At 37.0% G+C, this 17,814-nt stretch overlaps 1 protein-coding gene across 5 annotated transcripts in view; it reads left to right on the top strand.

The window, feature by feature from the left end:
• The window catches only part of MACROD2 (mono-ADP ribosylhydrolase 2), a 1,913,210-nt gene that overhangs the window by 1,726,652 nt on the left and 168,744 nt on the right, over window positions 1-17,814 (top strand). For all 5 annotated transcript variants that reach the window (XM_054696174.1, XM_054696171.1, XM_037494392.2 and 2 more), the window contains exon 9: window positions 5,340-5,421. In XM_054696174.1, the coding sequence (XP_054552149.1) occupies window positions 5,340-5,421 (82 nt within the window). The remainder of the gene's footprint in view (window positions 1-5,339; window positions 5,422-17,814) is intronic.

Raw genomic sequence — 17,814 nt, 5'->3', positions numbered from 1 at the left:
ATTTGTCATTGGGGAAGCAAATTACATTCATCAGAATCCATTCATTCTCCCAGTATCACTGAACACAGGATAATCGTCACTGTGTCAGCTGCCCGAGGACTGGTAGCCATGAAAAATGGAGGTTAGCTGCAAAAACTCCAAACCTGCTCCATAGCGTAACCCTCTTCAGAGGCAGCGGGTATAATGCTGGAAAAAGATTAATAGAACTTATGTTACCATGTTTATGGGATATAAAGCCCAAAACTGGATTAATGGATATCTTGGTGAAAAAAAAAAAATCTTTACTCTTTTTATGCCTTGATGGGTGAGTTATACTTGACATCAGTGAAAATATATAGAAAGATTGCCTTCAGAAGGCCAGTTTTTAAAGGACTTTTTGACCTCTAAGTCAATGAAAATAGATTTTTGATTGTTGACCAAGGCAGCCATCACATAAGACTTTCAACCTATAAAAAAAAAAAAAAAAGACTCACTGAAGTATAACATACAGAAATGAACATAGATCTTAAGTGCAACTCTTGATGAAATTTCACAAACTGAGCACATTTATGAGGCCAGTATCCAGATTAAAAAACAGGTTCCCAGGCATTCCTCTTAGTCCCTTTTCACCAATCCTCAGCCCAGAATAATTGCTATACTATTTTCTAGGCCCATGGAGGACTTTGTCAATCTCAATCATATTTTTGAACTTCATAGAAATAGAATTATCCAATGTGTACTCTTATTTCCTGAATTTTTTTACTCAATATTATGCGTGTCTGTATTATTGGAAAATTTCCATTCTCACTAGTATGCAATATCCCATTATGTAAATAGATCACAGTTTATGCATATTAGTATTTATGGGCATTTAAGTAGTTTCTAACTACTTAATGGTGCTGCTGTATCATTGTGGTATGCATCTTTTGTGAACTTATTTATATACTCATCTGGTTGTTTACCTAGGAGTAAAATTGTGTCATTGGGTATAAGCAAAATCAGCTTATTCAGTAGATATGGCCAAATAATTTTCCATAGTGGTTTTGGCAAATTTACTCCCAAAAGCAATAGAGGAAAATTCCTGTTAATACATATTCTTGCCAATACTTCATATTATCTTTTCATGTAAAAAAAAAATCTTTTAAGGGCCTCCCTGGTGGCGCAGCAGGTTGAGCACAGCACTATGAAGCTGTCCACAGCCTCTGCAGTGCCGGTTCGATTCCCAGCTGGCCAGGGAGATTCCCACATGGTGTGGCAGACCTCTCCTGCTGGTCTGCTACTCCCTTCAGCAGTGTACTCTGGGAATCCTTCTGCCTGTTCTGTTCCCTTGCTCTGTCTCTGGTGAATTCTCTCACCCTCCAGCACCTCCGGCCTGTACCCTAGTGTTTGTATAAATAAATGAATCTTTAAAAAAAAATCTTTTAAGTCTTAAAACATCTTAGTGTGTAGGCAGCATTATTGTTTCTATGATGAGACTGACTACTGAGCACCCTATTTAAAGCATCAATATTGCACTGAAGAACTATATATTTTTTTAAAGATTTATTTATTTATTTGTACAAGCACTGGGTACAGTCAGAAGTGCGGGAAAGTGAGAGAATTCACCAGAGCCAGACCGGGGAACAGAACAGGCAGACTGACAAAATACACTGCTGAGGGGAGCAGCAGGCGTGGCAGGAGAGGTCTGTTGCCCTATGTGGGACCCTCGCTGGTGACCGGCGATTGAACTGGCGCTGCAGAGGCTGTGGGAAGCTTCACAGCTCAGGGCTCAATGGCTGCACCACCAGGGGAGGCCCTCAAGAACTATTGTACTCAGCATAGTATCATTGGATGAAACAATAGTTGGTCATGATGAAAGACTCACGCCTTTTACATATTGTTTCCTACTTTGCAGAGGCATCCAGACTCATTTATAATTCTGTTCTCAGGTCTTCTAGAAAGCACAGAGGAGAGTCTTACATTCTTCCTAAAGAAGTTATTTTTTGATTCTGGAACTGAATATCCTTGAAAAATATCTGCCATTTACTTACATTTAATCAAGTTTGTTTCCTGCATATATTTCTACAAATATTTTCAGAGTTCCAAATAAGGACCTCCACCATGTGCTTACTGTGCAAAGATGAACATCACCCAATTCTCCATAAGGTTCTAGTTTAAGTTCTAGTCACGTTGTTAATTCCTAGGAATAGTAATGTTGCCTTTTGTATTACTTGCAATAGAAAAATATCATATTTCTGACTATAGATTTCTATGTTTTGTTCATTAAACTGCAGTTTAGACAGGATTCAGCTAGATGAGTTCATTTCTGTTCCATATGACATTCTTCTGGGCTAGTTTAAAAGTAAAAACTGACTTTCAGTAATGAACTAAATGTAATATATACAGATGTTGAGTTTTAAAGCATGCACACCTGAAGCTTGTATAATGTTATAATGCAATACTACTTCAGTTTTTAAAAAGGCAGGACCTAAAGTCATCTGAAGTCTGCTCACCTCAGTCAGGGCTATTGGCCAGCACAGCAACTTGTGAATCCTCCAGGTAGTCTTAGCTTCCTCATGGAATGGCAACTGGGCACATGAGTAAACCTCCCAAGAGGACCAGGCAAAAACTGTAATACCTTTTATGACATGAACTCACACATCACATAATCATTTCTGTCATGGTCACGGGCACTTCTAGATTCAAGTGGAGGAAATACAGCTTCTTCCTCACAATAGGAGGCATCTCAGCATCACATTGTAAGAGTCCTCTGTGGGATAGGCCATGCCATCTTGGAAAAAGACAGTCTACCCAAAGCAGTGATCAATATCCATGATGAGTTTATAATCACAAGCTTGTCAACCAAATGAACTCTTGTCCAACAGAAACCCTAGAGAATATGTTTATGCACACATATGTTCAAGCACAGAGATCTGCATGCATAACAATGACTTGGCAAATGAGGATAATTGTTAGATTTAGGTAGCTTCCAAGATATTTTCAGTGTCATGCCTAAGGGTAATGGTAGGGAACTGGGCCACTCAATGAGCTTAAAATGAAAGTACTTTTCCCTCACCACCCATCTTCGCTCTGGGAAAATAAATCAGGCAACTGAATTTTGGACCCATACCTTTTCCATGGTACAAAGCCTGAAGTGCTAAAAGGTAGATTATAATTCTTAGCAAAATTGAAGAAATCTTACATAGTATGTGTGGTGTTTAAAAGAACACTTAATAGCAGTAAATAGCTTTACCACTAACCCTCCCCCTCCACACACACACACACACACACACACTCACTCACTCATATACAAGCAACCATAATGTTAAAAACAATTCTTTAATTTATACTAAAGGGTCATAAAAATAGGGGAAAATGAGTGAAAATGAGACCGTCCAGCTTAATCTTATTAGCTCTGCTGTCAAATTTCCTTGTTTTGTTTTTTTAAAAATCTCAAGTAGATGCCTTTTGAAATAATCTAACCATTTGAAGCCTGAAGAAAAAGTCTAGCATTTTAAGTACAGAACTGAAAATAATTATGGTATTTGGGGAGTAGACAAAACTTAGCATTTAGTAATGAAGTCTGTGAAATATACAAAAAAGTATAGAAAATAATATATATAATACATATTTATATGTATCCATGTACTTATCTCCATAGTTAATAGCTATTGCTTATTTATATTTTCTCAAATCTCTTTTCTGTCCAAATAAATAAAACATTAACTATTTCATTAAAGCAGTATCTGTCCATCCCTTTACCTGATCTCCCTCCCCAGAAGTCATCATCCTGAAGTTCATGTGTAACTTTCCTACCGTTGTATCTTTGTGCTTTAAAAATTGGTATTAATGGTCTCTTAGAGACTGTCCATTTGAAACTCATTTATGATGCTCAACATGATTTTGAGCTTTAGTTGTGCCATAAACCTGCCACATAAGAGTGGAGACACGCATTATGTATTACACAGAGATGATTAGTTATTCAAGTACACTTGCAGTCCACCTGGATATTGATTTGGCAGTGGAAGTTTTTGCATTTGTAGAAAATTATAATGTTTTGCTGACAGGATTGGGCGCCAGTAACTTAAGTGAATACAGGGGAAATAAAATATGGTTATTTTCACCCCAGCCCTTCCACTTCTGAAAGCCAAGTACTTTCTTTTTAGTTTTTCAGGTATGGGTAGTAACTTGGACTACAAGGCCTTTGGACATTAAACCACTGAAGTCCAGTAACTGGCCAGAAAGCAGTCCACTCCAGTGGGGGTTTAGACTTGTACAGGCTTTAGGGGTTCAGATGGCTGAGCGTCCCTGCTGATTTCTTGTGTCCTAGCACTTCCTTACCTCCCCCCAGCACTGTGGATCTTCTCTCCTACTGGAAACTTTTGGATCTGGCTAGTGTGAATCAGTTTTGCCCAGACAGGGAGGTCTGCGGGGCTAGGTAGATGACATCCAGTGAGTTTTTTGATGTCCTGGAAAAATGCTCACTATACTTTTATTACTTACTGCCATATGAAATGCTTCACTTCACGTTCTATTCAGTTGACAGTTGCAGTTTGATAGATCAAGTAATTTCTAACTCTTTGTACATTGTTAAAATAAAGGAACCAATGAGGTATTTATTTTCAGGACATGAACTTGAGTCACTGACTTAATATCAGATATATATATAAGCTATTTTATATACTCCATCTCTTTTCTCTGTCTACAACATTGCACTCTGAATATCTCAAAGAAACTCCTTACAAGCAGAAGCTCTTTGGAAGCAGAAAAAGGCAACACTTGTTTACTTTTGAGCTGGCATTTTCATATTTAATATCTATGAGATGGATATTATACTGAACACTTGCTTGTCACTGTCAACCAATTATATTTTACTTCTGTTGTTTTGCTGAGTACGTTAAGTTAAAAGCAAGTGGCTTCACTCTAATTCACATGTATCAAGCTTTTTAGAACTTGTTCAAATACTAACAAGTATGATAAATATATTTGTCTAACAAGGTTAAGACAAAAAAACTGTTTATTGACATACTTTATTGTTGTTCTCTTGTATGCCTCTCATGGCTGTTTTATAGGACATAAAGTCTAGGTATACAGTTGCAGTCTCAGATCTTATTTATAACATGCTGCAAAGTGGCTTATTGTCATTTGCTATTTCTTATCTGACTTATTTAACATATTTCTACCAGATAGCCCATAGGTTTATTTTCATAAAGCATACAACACACACTCACACACTTGAACTTCACCAAATAATGTTTTGTAGTTAGCAGTGTAGACCAAATTCTGTATGAGGCTTTTCTATTTGTTTTTTGTTCTAACACCATGGTCTGGGAAGGCAGTCTCCATATTTCCTTTCACTTTGAGTATTTATTTGCCTCTAGGTGGATCGGATCATCTTCTGTGTCTTCTTAGAAGTCGACTTCAAAATCTACAAAAAGAAAATGAGCGAGTTTTTCCCTGTAGGTGAGTAAAGCAAATTTGTTACCTCTGTGGAATTGAGAATTAAAGAAGGGAAGACAAGGCTTATGTTTCTACTTCATTTTTCATCTTTAAGACTGTTATCAATGCAATTTGCATACACCAGTCACCTCTGACAACATGGATTACAGGTTTTTAGAATGTAGGATGCAACAGATAATAGATTTTAGACCTCTCTGTTCCACAAGATCCTTAAATTGTCTTGGGGAAGTCAGTTCATATCTTGAATCTCAGTAGATCACATCAAAAGTAAAGAACAGAACCAAATGACTTTGTAACATTTTTCCTCAGGCTCTAAATTGCATGACCTGCGATTTCTTCCTCACACATGTAAGCTGTTCAGGCCTGTGTCTATAGTCACCATGTTAAACATATTGGAAGTTATGAGAAACCCTTTCATTTGAGAGTTCTAGCTATTCCTGCATTCTACCCTTATACTCCTCAGTTTTCTTGGCCCGAAGTGCAATGGAAATGCCAGCACTTTCTAGGGAAATCTTAGAAAGGTATAGGTAATCATTCATCTTCTTTCACACATTTTTGATAATATAGGAGAAACCTCAGAGTTTCAAAAAACATTGAGTGGTAGATTTACCACTCAAGTGGAATTTACCACATCAGTGGAATGCACCATTAGTTGTGTTTGGTTAATTTGATCATTTCCCCCCTCTTATACCTTATTGAGGCTTGTTTAGGACCTTTTATGTTTTTATGGCACCATTAAGGTGACAGTGCCAAAAGTGCTTTTGTTGGCCACAGTGAGAACAGTTTCCAGAAAATTTCAAGCTACCATGAGCATTGTTGGTGTCTGCCTCTTAGAGGTTTCTTTTGAGACTTTGATGTCCATTTGAAGTGACTTTTCATGTGACCAGTTATTCTGGCAGGTGGGAAGAAAAGAATGTGCACAGTCACCCTCTCCAGCAGTCTCTCGGGAACACTCAATAGGGAGGATGCCCTACCCACAGATCAGAGTAGAACGTGGGCAGCTGTTGAGAACAGCTACAGAAAACTACAAATGTTGAATTCTGTGCAAATGTTCAAAGCGGGCTAAGTTCGTCTGGATAATTTGAAGCACTTTTCTAATTTTAAATTGAAAGGTGACTCTATTAAGTACATTTAGTTTGAGACTTAAACTAACTATAGTATTTCCCTAACTAGAACATAATGGAAACTCAGAAAGATCCCATATTATGAAGAAGGGGATTGCAGTTTTGCCTTTATTTCTCCTTTCCCTATAGTTTTTTCCCCTCCTTCTTTACTCCACTTTCTTCATTTTTGAGCAGCGCTGATTAACAGAGTATATAACATATAATAACTTTTTAATAAATAATTGCTGGAATGTTTGAATTTAATAAATTTTTTCCTTGTAATCTTATGACTTTTTTGCTTCAATAGTCTTTTTTTTATTATTTATTTTATTTGCTATATTATCAGTGAGCTAATTGTGGCCACATTTCTGTATTTGAGGCACTCAAAAAAGTGCTCATTCATGTTAAAAAAAAAAAGCATCTGATTATGGTTTGTTATGCAAGTAATCTCATGTCTTATCAATATCACAGCATAATTTATGAAAATTTATAAATTTTGGATTTCTGGAGACTTCAAGAAATAATATAAATCTCAATCCTTAAGTGAGGCCAGTTCATCTCTTGAATCTCAGTTTCTCACATCAAAAGTGAGGAACAGAACCAAATGATTTCTGAACATTTGCATGTCTTCTAAACTTATTTTCACTCTAAAATACGACAAAGAAATCATTGCATAAATATGACCCATTGATAATGAAACGAATCTATCACCACACATTTCCAATGATGCAAAAAAATCATACGAGCTTTTAAAAATAAGACAGTTTCAATGCTCTTAGAATATATTTAATAACTATGCATATAAATTATTGTTTGAAAAATTGTTACTCTAAATAAATCCAACAGGTATCATACTATTGAGCAAGTGAAATGATAATAAAAATCATCCTCACTTTCACATCGATACTTTGAATCATGCCATGCTTATGAAATTATTTTCAGGGCATATTTATAATAGTAAGTACATTTTAAAGCTACATGTCAAAATACTCTAATATTGTTGAATATTTTTACAATTCAGAGGCTTCAATCATTTGTAAGTTCTAAATGTGAAAAATAAAATAAGGGTGACCTTTGACGGACTATGTGACTGTTAATATAGATGATATACATTATTTGTCCATAATTTAAATTTATGGTTAATTCATAAACATACCATTCTCAATTGGAATATATTTTTTCTGACTTGCCATATATTCCCCTATAGACTGCATTATTCAAAGTATCTCTAACTAGTTTTCTTAACTCTTCCCAATATAATAATGATAATAGTTTAGAAAAAAGTCATGCTTATATTGAATCAATACTCTGTTATGGAAAGTATTTTAATACCATGTATTTAAATTTCAAAATGAGGAATTTTAGACTAAATGCTTTACAAAACAATAAGACTAAAAAAGATCATATTAAATTTATAACACATGATTGCCACCTAATATTAACATTAGTGATAATAGCTGACATTTATGAATTACTTTCTTTTTTTAAAAAAAACCTTGTTTTTTAAGATTTATTTATTTATTTATACAAGCACTGGGTACAGTCAGAAGCATGGGAGGGTGAGAGAATTCACTAGAGTCAGAGAGGAGAGCAGAGCAGGCAGACTGACGAAGTACACTGCTGAGGGGAGCAGCGGATGGCAGGAGAGGTCTGAGCGCCATGTGGGACCCTCACCTGGAGACTGGGGATTGAATCCGCGCTGCAGAGGCTGCAGGCAGCTTCGCAACCCAGTGCTCAAGCGCTGCGCCACCGGGGAGGCCCTATGTATTACTTTCTATTGGCTGGATACATGGACTAAATCAGTAAATCTTCAGGATGAGCTTTAGAACGTACATATTATATAACCCTATATTTTAGATATGGAAAATATTGCATGTTTGATGAAAATTCATTAGATAACAACAGATTTGTGTTTTAAGATTGATGATGTCTGACATGGCACAAATAAGTTAGTTTCCTTGGAGCATTTTCTGAGAAAGTTGGGGTCAACTTCTAAGATATTTTTGGAGCACTAGAAAATATCATTCCTAATTTCAACTGCTGCTCCTTGTTTTTCAGTTTCAGTGCTTTTCTTTCTTCTAATACCTGTAAATTTCCCATAGAACCTTTTCTAATATGAGTTGAATTGGTACTTTAGCACAGCTCTCAAAATGAAATTCCATCCAAATGATACTGACAGTGTGGTGCTTTTTCCTGCAGGTGGGTAGGTGAGTAGCCACTGGGAAGTCAAAAGTTCTAACAGCATGACCAGTGGGAAGATAGCAAGTGCCCATATTAGTTATCTAGGGCAAGTAACAGAGTGTGTGAGTGAAACAGCGGAAATTTACTTTCTCACAATTCTGAACCCAGGGTTGGTTACTTTTCAGCAGGATTGGTTACTTTTTGACATGCTGATTTCTGCTTGTCTTCTCCCAGAGCCCTCATGAGGTGTTCTGTCTATATGCCTATGTCCTGATATCTTCCTCTTATAAGAACAATTTGTCAGTACTCAACCAATAACTTCATTTTAAGTTTATTGACTCTTTAAAGACTCATTAAATAGAGTCACATTCTGGGGTGCTGGGAAGGTAGACTTCAGCATATGAATGTTGGGGTCAGTAAGGTGGGGAAACACAACTCAGACCATAATAGGATCCATCACAGAAATACAGTGGCAGCCTTAAAGAAAAGAAACCGGGAACAATTTTATTTCAACAGATACATATCTTGCTGTGGGTGGACCACATTCGCCTATCTCCTTCCAAGTGTATTATTTGGAAGTCTAGTGTGGCGGTTTATGGAATTATCACACACTTTGTTTGCAAATAATTTATAATTACAGTGCACCATTGTTTAACCTACCATGAATAATATTTGTATGATTAAACACAGAAATCACTCTGTTCTTTTATCCTTGTAGTTTTCCATGTGTAGGTTTATTGTATGCAGTTTTCTTTGAGGACAAATCAACAGGAAAAGACAATGACTGATCTGAAATATGAAATCAACTGTTTAGAGTCTGCATATTGATAGATAATTTAGAGATATTAATTTTCCTCATAACAACATCAAATTTATAGTTATTTTTAGCTATATCAAAGAATCCTCATGTTGGAAACTTGAGAAATACATGGCCAGACCTTCTTCCTCCCCCACTTTAGGTAAAGTCTATATTTATTCAGTGGAGTGATTCTTAGCCAAAGGTGATTTTGCTTTTCAGGGGATATTTTGAGACTTTCATTGTTTGTCACATTGTGAGAGGTGAGGACTACTGGCATCTGGTGGGTGTTGATCAAGGATATCATTAAAAATCCTACAATGTAGAGGACAATTTCCCTCAACAAAGAATTTTCCAGTAAGAGTTGTCAAGGCTAAGAAGCTCTGGCCTCCTGTTACCCTCCTTCTATTTCACTTGGGCCAGAGAGGCAGACTTTTTCTTTGGATTAGGTTTATTTCAAAGTGTTGTAGCTTTGACATCTTACCCAGTTTATCTGTTGAACTGGATTTGGAATCTGTGCCTTCAACCTGACATCTGGCTTCCTGGACTCATGGCCCCTAACCTAGACTTGGGCTAACCCTCGTTCCATTCTCTCTATAGCCACAGATTCCTATGCTTTGACTTCTGACTGCAAATGCCCAGTCCTCTTGGCTTAAACTCACTCTTGAAACCATCCCCCCATTGCTGTCTATGAGTCCAGTGTAATCATCTCAGAAAATGTGATTAAGTGTTATATAGTTTTTATGCACCTAATGAGTAAGTGTGTAGGCAAAGGTCAATATGCAGAGCAAGAAGAATAAATTCACCCATTGTTCTTCATACAGAAATCAAAGCTTATTGCTTCTTTGGCTAAAAGTTCTTCCTTTTGTCATTGACCACTGGCGTAGTGAATACTGGTTGATAAAATGATCATGTGAGTCAACAACTATGTCTAAATTTTAGAAATTTGAGCCCCCAACTAGTATCCAAGCTCAACTGATTCAAAATGAAAATGTCTAAATTTTAACCCTAAAAACAATGCAATTTTTTCTAGTTAGGAAATTTATTTAACTAAAATAATAATTATGTGAACTTATTAATGGTTAAATATATTTAGCAGATGTCATTTTTAGTAATAGCTAGCTAAGAAAACTGATGAAAAAATAATTTCAGTGTACACATTTTCTAATACAAGTTGAATTGATACTGTATAAGGATCTCAAAATCAAATTCAGTCCAAATCATTCTGACAGCATGGCACTTTTTCCTGCAGATGAGTAGGTAAATGGCCACTGGACATCCCTTCCCAAGCCTGCCACCTGTCACAGGGAAGCTCTGCCTAAGACAGAGAATGCCATTCATGTTTATGAGTCTCAAAAAGTATTTGAAAACATCTAAAATAAAAGAGGGTGATATTTTCCCTCAGTTCTTGATAGAGCAAAATAATGAGCTAATTGACCCACTAATATTTTGGAGTCATTACTGAAGCACAGCATAAGACAATAAAGCTTACCAAGTCCAAGTTGCAAGAAGATTCATTGTCACAAAAATGACCTTGGGAAATGGTACACACATTAAAAAAGTTCATATTTGAGGGCCTCCCTTGTGGCGTAGGGGGTTGAGCACAGTGCTGTGAAGCTGTCTGCAGCCTCTGCAGCCTCTACAGTGTGAGTTTAACCCACGGCCAGCCAGGGAGCTACCCACATGGTGCAGCATGGGTGCACCCTCTGCTCCCCTCAGCAGTGTACTTTGGTCTATCTGCCTGTTCTTTTCCCTTTCTGTCTCTGGTGAATTCTCTCACCTCCTGCACCTCTGGCCTGTGCCCCAGTTCTTGCATGCATAAATACATAAATCTTAAAAAAAAATTAATATTTGAGGCCCTCCCCTGTTGGCGCAGGCGGTTGAGTGCCATGCTGTGAAGCTGTCAGCAGCCTCTGCAGTGACGGTTTGATCCCGGCTGGCCAGCGAGGGTCCCACATGGTACAGCAGACCTCTCCTGTCTTGTCTGCTGCTCCCCTCAGCAGTGTATTTCGTCAGTCTGCCTGTTCTGTTCCCCACTCTGTCTCTGGTGAATCCTCTCATCCTCCCGCGCATCTGGCCTGTACCCTGGTTTTTGTATAAAAATAAATCTTAAAAAAATTCATATTTGAAAAGTATAAATTAGTAGTAGGTAATATTAAAACATATAGGAATTATTAATAATTTTATAACTTATAAACTTTACTGAAACGGATTTTTGGCCTTATTACAGATTTTCTTTTTTATATCCAACACAAAACAATTTGAATGCTAAAGTTATAACCAAGGTCAAGTTTGTGTATTATTTCTTGGTAACTTCTTAAATACTTAAATATTTAAACAATCTCAATGTCTACCTAAACTGTATAGGTTTTGTTCAAATATTGATAGACATGTCATTTACTTATTTGTTTGAGTATGTAGACATATTTCAATTTCATTTATTTACCTTCTTTGAAACAAATCACCATAAAGAAAATCCCAAATTTATATTTTTATGATGCTTGTATCTTTCACACATTATTTTCTAAGAAAATCAAGATCTTCTCAATAAGGTTCCTGTTATTTTGACCTGCTTATCATCTTCAAACTGTGTGGTAAATGTTACTGATATGTCTTTCATTTATTTTCTTGACTTTGTGTTTATGTCATTTATTTCTGTCTTCCAAATTATACACAATCTTAGGCAGCTCCAACTGGAATTTTGTGTTGTAATTTCTTTTTTGACTTTATTTGATCTTACCAACGAAAAGATAATTTTGTGAACAGCTGAGGCCATTTCTAATATTCCATTGTATGTCTGCAATCCAGAAAATTTCTAAATATTAATATATAGGTGTTGCTTATTGAAGTGAATTTTAAAATGCTATGAGCTTACAGTGAAATAGGACCTAGGAAAGGAGAGGTAAATATGTAACTCTCCTATAAAAAAATCTTTTTTTTTTCCCAGACACCACAGTATTGTTAAATAGCTAAATGAGAGAATAACATTTCTTGTCATATATTTTTCACTTTCCATGGTAAAGAAAAAGCATTTTGCCCAAGGCTTTTGTTGTTGTTGTTGTTAACTATGTTCTTTTACAAATGAGCACATATTTCACAATTTTTACCTGCACCTCCACTTTGGAAACCAACATGAGAAAGCATTCACCTGATCTCTCCTACACACTTTCCTTCTCACTGATGTTATAATTTTTTTTCTCTGTATTCATTCATTATCTTTCTATTCATTAATCAACAAATAATTTATTTTATGCCTACTATGTGCCCAAGGCTTTGATCACTGCTATATGTAAGATATAGTTCTTTTTTTTAAAGATTTACTTATTTGTGCATACAAGAACAGAGGTGTGGGTGGTGAGAGGATTCACCAGAGACAGATTGGGGAACAGAACAGGCAGATTGACTAAAACACACTGCTGAAGGGAGCAGCGGGCATATCAGGAGAGGTCTGCTGTGCCATGTGGGTAGCTCCCTGGCCAGCTGGGGATCGAACTCATGCTGCAAAGGCTGCGGCTAGCTTCAAGGGTTGTGTCTTAACCCCTTGAACCACCAGGGAGGCCCAAGATATAGTTCTAATAATATGCCTGAGAGGCAAATATTATGCAGAAAAGTTGGAAGGCCATGTTAGTAAATAATCAAATATGGCATTAAAATAGTCACAGTACCTAGGAAAGCAGAGGCAAATATGTATGGGGACCACAGTGGGTGGGGTGCATTCCATGAAGAATGGGCACTTGCACAGGAATAGAGGAGTCTGCATCGGTGACATAAAATAAAGAGTCGTTCAGTTGGGATCATTTGTGAAATAAGTGAGCTGCTTATATCCAATTTATGAATCTCTGACTGAGAAGGGTGGTCACTTACCACCACATAATAAGCAGTTGAAGCTAAGAGTAAGTCCTTGAGTGGGAGAGTAATATGATGATCCCATATTAGGAAGGATTAATTCAATCCTTAGGAACAATAATAATCCTACTGCATAAGTTCATCATCCACTTTAACTGGCATGGTAGTGCACAGAGACTAGAGAAATCTCAGTAATTTGCCCAAAGACACACAACTGGCCATTTCTGAACTTAAAGTCTTTCAGCAGTTCAATATGTCTTCCAGGAAAGCAATACTTAAATCTTGAAAACATGGACAGTTGTTCAGTGTTAGGCTTTGATATGCTTTTCTATTCACAATAACAGTGCTAGACTTTCTAAAAAGCTAGGTGACTATGAGCATATGGCACATTTACAAGTACTCATTCCTTCTTCTTCTTACCTCCACCCCAGTCAACATTTTATCAAGAATGATAGTGAAGCACAGGGGGTCATGGGCACAAGGTTTTCTTTCCTCTTGTCAAGTCAACACAATGATCAGAAGACAAACTTGTAGGCTGTATTAGTGACCAGGGTAGTGAAATTAATGTTTCTAATTGGCTGATGTTAACATAGAGATGGTATCCTGGATAATGTGGGTAGGCCCAATGTAATCATGAGAGACTTAATCATTGAAAGAGGAAGGTAGGAGTATCCAATGGATACATGACTATGGAAGAACGTTCAGAAAGAGGAGACATTGTTGGCTTTGATAATGGAAGAATGGGGCCATAAGCTAAGATATGCTTGTGGTCTCTCTGGTAGCTAGAAAAGCAAGGACACAGATTCTGCCCTGTATACTCCAGAAGGAAGGTAGCACTATAGACATCCTGATTTTTGCCCAATTAGAAGTCATGTCAGACTTCTGACCTATAAAATTCTAAGTAAATAAATTTGTGTTGTTTTAAGCCACCAACTGTGTGAAAATTTGCTCCAGTAGCAACAGTAAACTGATTTACCAGTTGTCTTTGAAAAGTAAAAGAAACACAAGAAAAACAGCTTACCCAATGTGAATTAGACTTTTCCCCCAAAATGGCACATTCAGTGTTTAGAAAAGCAAGAGTGAAAAAATTCAGAATTTTCTTTAAGTATCATTATTTGCAGGGACTTGGCACATTTGTGCACTTTTGTACACTTTTAATGTGTGGATCACATTGATTTTTGGAATTATACAAAGCACACTTTCTATAATGTGATATAAATGAATCGACTGCCTTCTAAGGAAATGGGTGCTAACCATTTCCACTTGATGGGCCTCAAAAGCTACAAACAAATTTTGCCTTCAATGAAAACCCAGTGAAGTGTTGCTGTAACCAAGCAACCTGAATGCAGGAACAAGCAGCAGGCATAGACCGAAAGCAATCTGTCCCTTCAAAAGGGGAGAATGTGCAGTGTGTGTAGCAAATGCTGATAAACAGCAGAACAAATAAAGACCTGGGGACACGAGCCTTCACTAAGCAGAGTTTGATCTCATTAGAAAGTTCACATAAAACAAAGACAAGACAAAATGTTGCTTGAGAAGGGAGGGTGGTATGGGCGTCTTTACAGAGACTCACGCAGAGAGCTTTTGAAAGCCCAACTATTTCTTAGTTGAAAACACGGAGGCAAATGCAAGAAAAAGCACCCTTTTGAGAATGTATATGAATGAAGTAATTTCTAATATAACACAGAAGTGAAATAAAGATAAAAGTAAACAATGGAGAAATGAAAATCTTACAACCCCTGTTCCACCTTATATCTGGGCCTAACTTCTACTCTCAGCCATGTGTCTTTAAAGAGTTGTCTGTCCCCTTCACTTGCTGTTCATATCAGTGATGATGACTACCCTGCTACCAATGTAATCTCATTTCCTAGCCAATTTAATAGTCCTAGCCAGGAACCATGATAACCATGCCATTCAGCAACATAGTAGTCAGGTGATTTAAGCACAAATGGAAGCATATGTTATCTTATGGAAAGAATATTTATTCCTTAGCCCCTGCAATCTGTTCCCAGAATCATATTGGTTAGATATCACACGTTAGCTCAACTTGAATATCCATAAAGCCACTGTCTTTTTGGGATTTTCAGAGTTTATATGATGGGCTGAACATGCTTTTTGAAACCAGTGCATATTTGATCACATGGCTTCACCAGCCCCTTTGCAGTCCTTGTCTTACGTGACTGGGCAATCTTTATCATACTCTTTCTTCTACTTCTCTTCCTATCAGCTGTCTCTGGTATACTTACCTGCACACAGGTCTCTCAGCTGGGAGTCCTTCAAATGTAAGTCAACATGTCCGATTACTAAATTCAAAATCTCCTTCACTCCATTGTCTTCCTGAATCCATATCTAATATTGAAATTATCTTGTGCCCAGAATGGCACAATCATGCAATTTTCTAAGCATGTGTAAGCAGTGTCTCCTACTTATGTATTTATAAATTAATGAGATTTGAGTGTTCCTCTTAGCCAAGAACCATTTAGGGAAATGTTTTTGTTTGGTTGGTTGGTTTGTATTTTTTTTTTCAATTTTACCTATCCCTATCAATTACCTACAAGAAAGTACATTCGGCAAAATTAGATGCCATGGTCTAGATTCTCAGCTAAATGGCCAGATCACCACCATTGGACCTTCCCTTTATCTATCATTCTTTGCTTGGAATTTCTGCATTGTCAAGTTTCACAAAAAACCTTAAGGCGATCAGTGTTCTCCCTACTCCAAGGAAATGCTGAAAAGATTGGAGCACTTCACTTTTGCTAAAAACATTTGCCTTCTCTTGAAAATGCAAATTGCTCCTAGAAGCCCTTGCTAATAAAATATTAAAAAGATAAGGAATGTAAAAGAAGACTGGCAAGAAAGTAAGCCTTAAGATAGAGGACTTGAGAGTACATGAAATAAAAGGCCCACAAAGATCACTGTAATTGCTCTGCTTGACAAACCAGCCTGCATGTGCTTATGTCCCTCATATTTTGCCAAGGGACTTTTATGACCTTTTTCAGGTACCTTTCCTGTTTTTCCCTTGGGAGTGGCGAGGATGCCTCAATAGCTCATGAGGGTAACTACTTCATAAAACACGCCTCCCATGCAACAGGGTCCTTGGAGCCACTCTCCAATGTAATCTCAGTTCCTAGCCAATTTAATAGTCCTAGCCAGGAACCATGATAACCATGCCATTCAGCAACATGGTAGTCAGGTGATTTAAGCACAAATGGAAGCATATGTTATCTTATGGAAAGAATACTTATTCCTTAGCCCCTGCAATCTGTTCCCAGAATCATATTGGTTAGATATCACATGTTAGCTCAACTTGAATATCCATAAAGCAGAACACTTACTGTTCTGACAGCTTTTACTCCAACACATATATCAGTACTTTAGACCAGTTGTTCTGACTTCAGTCGTATCAATGTCACTTAGAGGGCTTGTTGAAACATGAAGCCCTAGGTCTGTCCTCCCAGAGTTTCTGATTCAATCTCTTTAGTGGGATCTGAGAATTTGCTTTTCTAGCAAGTTCCCAGATGATAATGATGCCATTGGTTCTGTGAGGTTTGCCTTTACTCTTTATTCCCCTTAAAGTGTTATATTAATTCTGGAAACTCTAGTAAAGGAATACGACAAACTTGAAGTCATTGCAAAATGCACAGTATACTTTGTTTATCAAAGAAGTATGGGGCCATTTGTTACTGGGAAATCAAATGCTTTTCCAAAGATAGGCATAATTAAGACAATAATCATACATCTCGACTCTTTCTCCCATAAAAGAAGGGGAAGTCGATATTAAAGATTTCAAACTAGGTCAGACCCTACCCTAAGAATTGCCTGAGACTACCTATTTCTGAAAACTTGTTATTCATGGAAAACTAGTTGGTTTTCTTTCTCATTTTTTATCAAAATAAGAATTTTAGTCATATTTGCTTTTTTTGCACAGAACTCAACAGGATAATCTGACATAGAGTGATGTAGTGAATAAAAACCACATTGGTTATGAAATTAACATCAAAGAGGTTCCTTAAGATGAAATGGAGCCTGAACCTGTGGGTGGTCTCTGCCTCGGAAGGCAAGGGGATTTTCTGGAATTGATATTTCTGAACACACAGAATAATACCATCTGATGGATTGTTCTCTATTTTAAAATGGTTTCAGTATCACTTTGGCTAAGAACCTTTTATTTCATTTTTGTCCTCTAACAAAGAAGTCTGATGCTTGAAGAAATGTTATAAAGGGCAGTGGTTCTGTGCCCACGCTCCATCAGTCTGTGAACTGCTTCCAAATGTTGAATGGCATGACTCCCTATCTCAACAGACCATCATCTTATTTTATATATTGTCTTTTTTGGTTCCTGGTTTTGTTTGAAAAAATCCCTGCTAGAAATTTGTTGCATAAATATGGCTCAAGTAAGCACATTATATAGCATAATGTTGAACTAAAGTAGATTTCACTAATAAGTAACAGGACATTAGGTGCTTTGCA

Source organism: Talpa occidentalis, unplaced genomic scaffold, assembly GCF_014898055.3.
Source record: "Talpa occidentalis isolate TD23 unplaced genomic scaffold, MPIMG_talOcc4v2.1 talOcc4.10, whole genome shotgun sequence".
Taxonomy (NCBI): Eukaryota; Metazoa; Chordata; class Mammalia; order Eulipotyphla; family Talpidae; genus Talpa; species Talpa occidentalis.
This window is presented reverse-complemented; position numbering and strand designations above follow the sequence as displayed.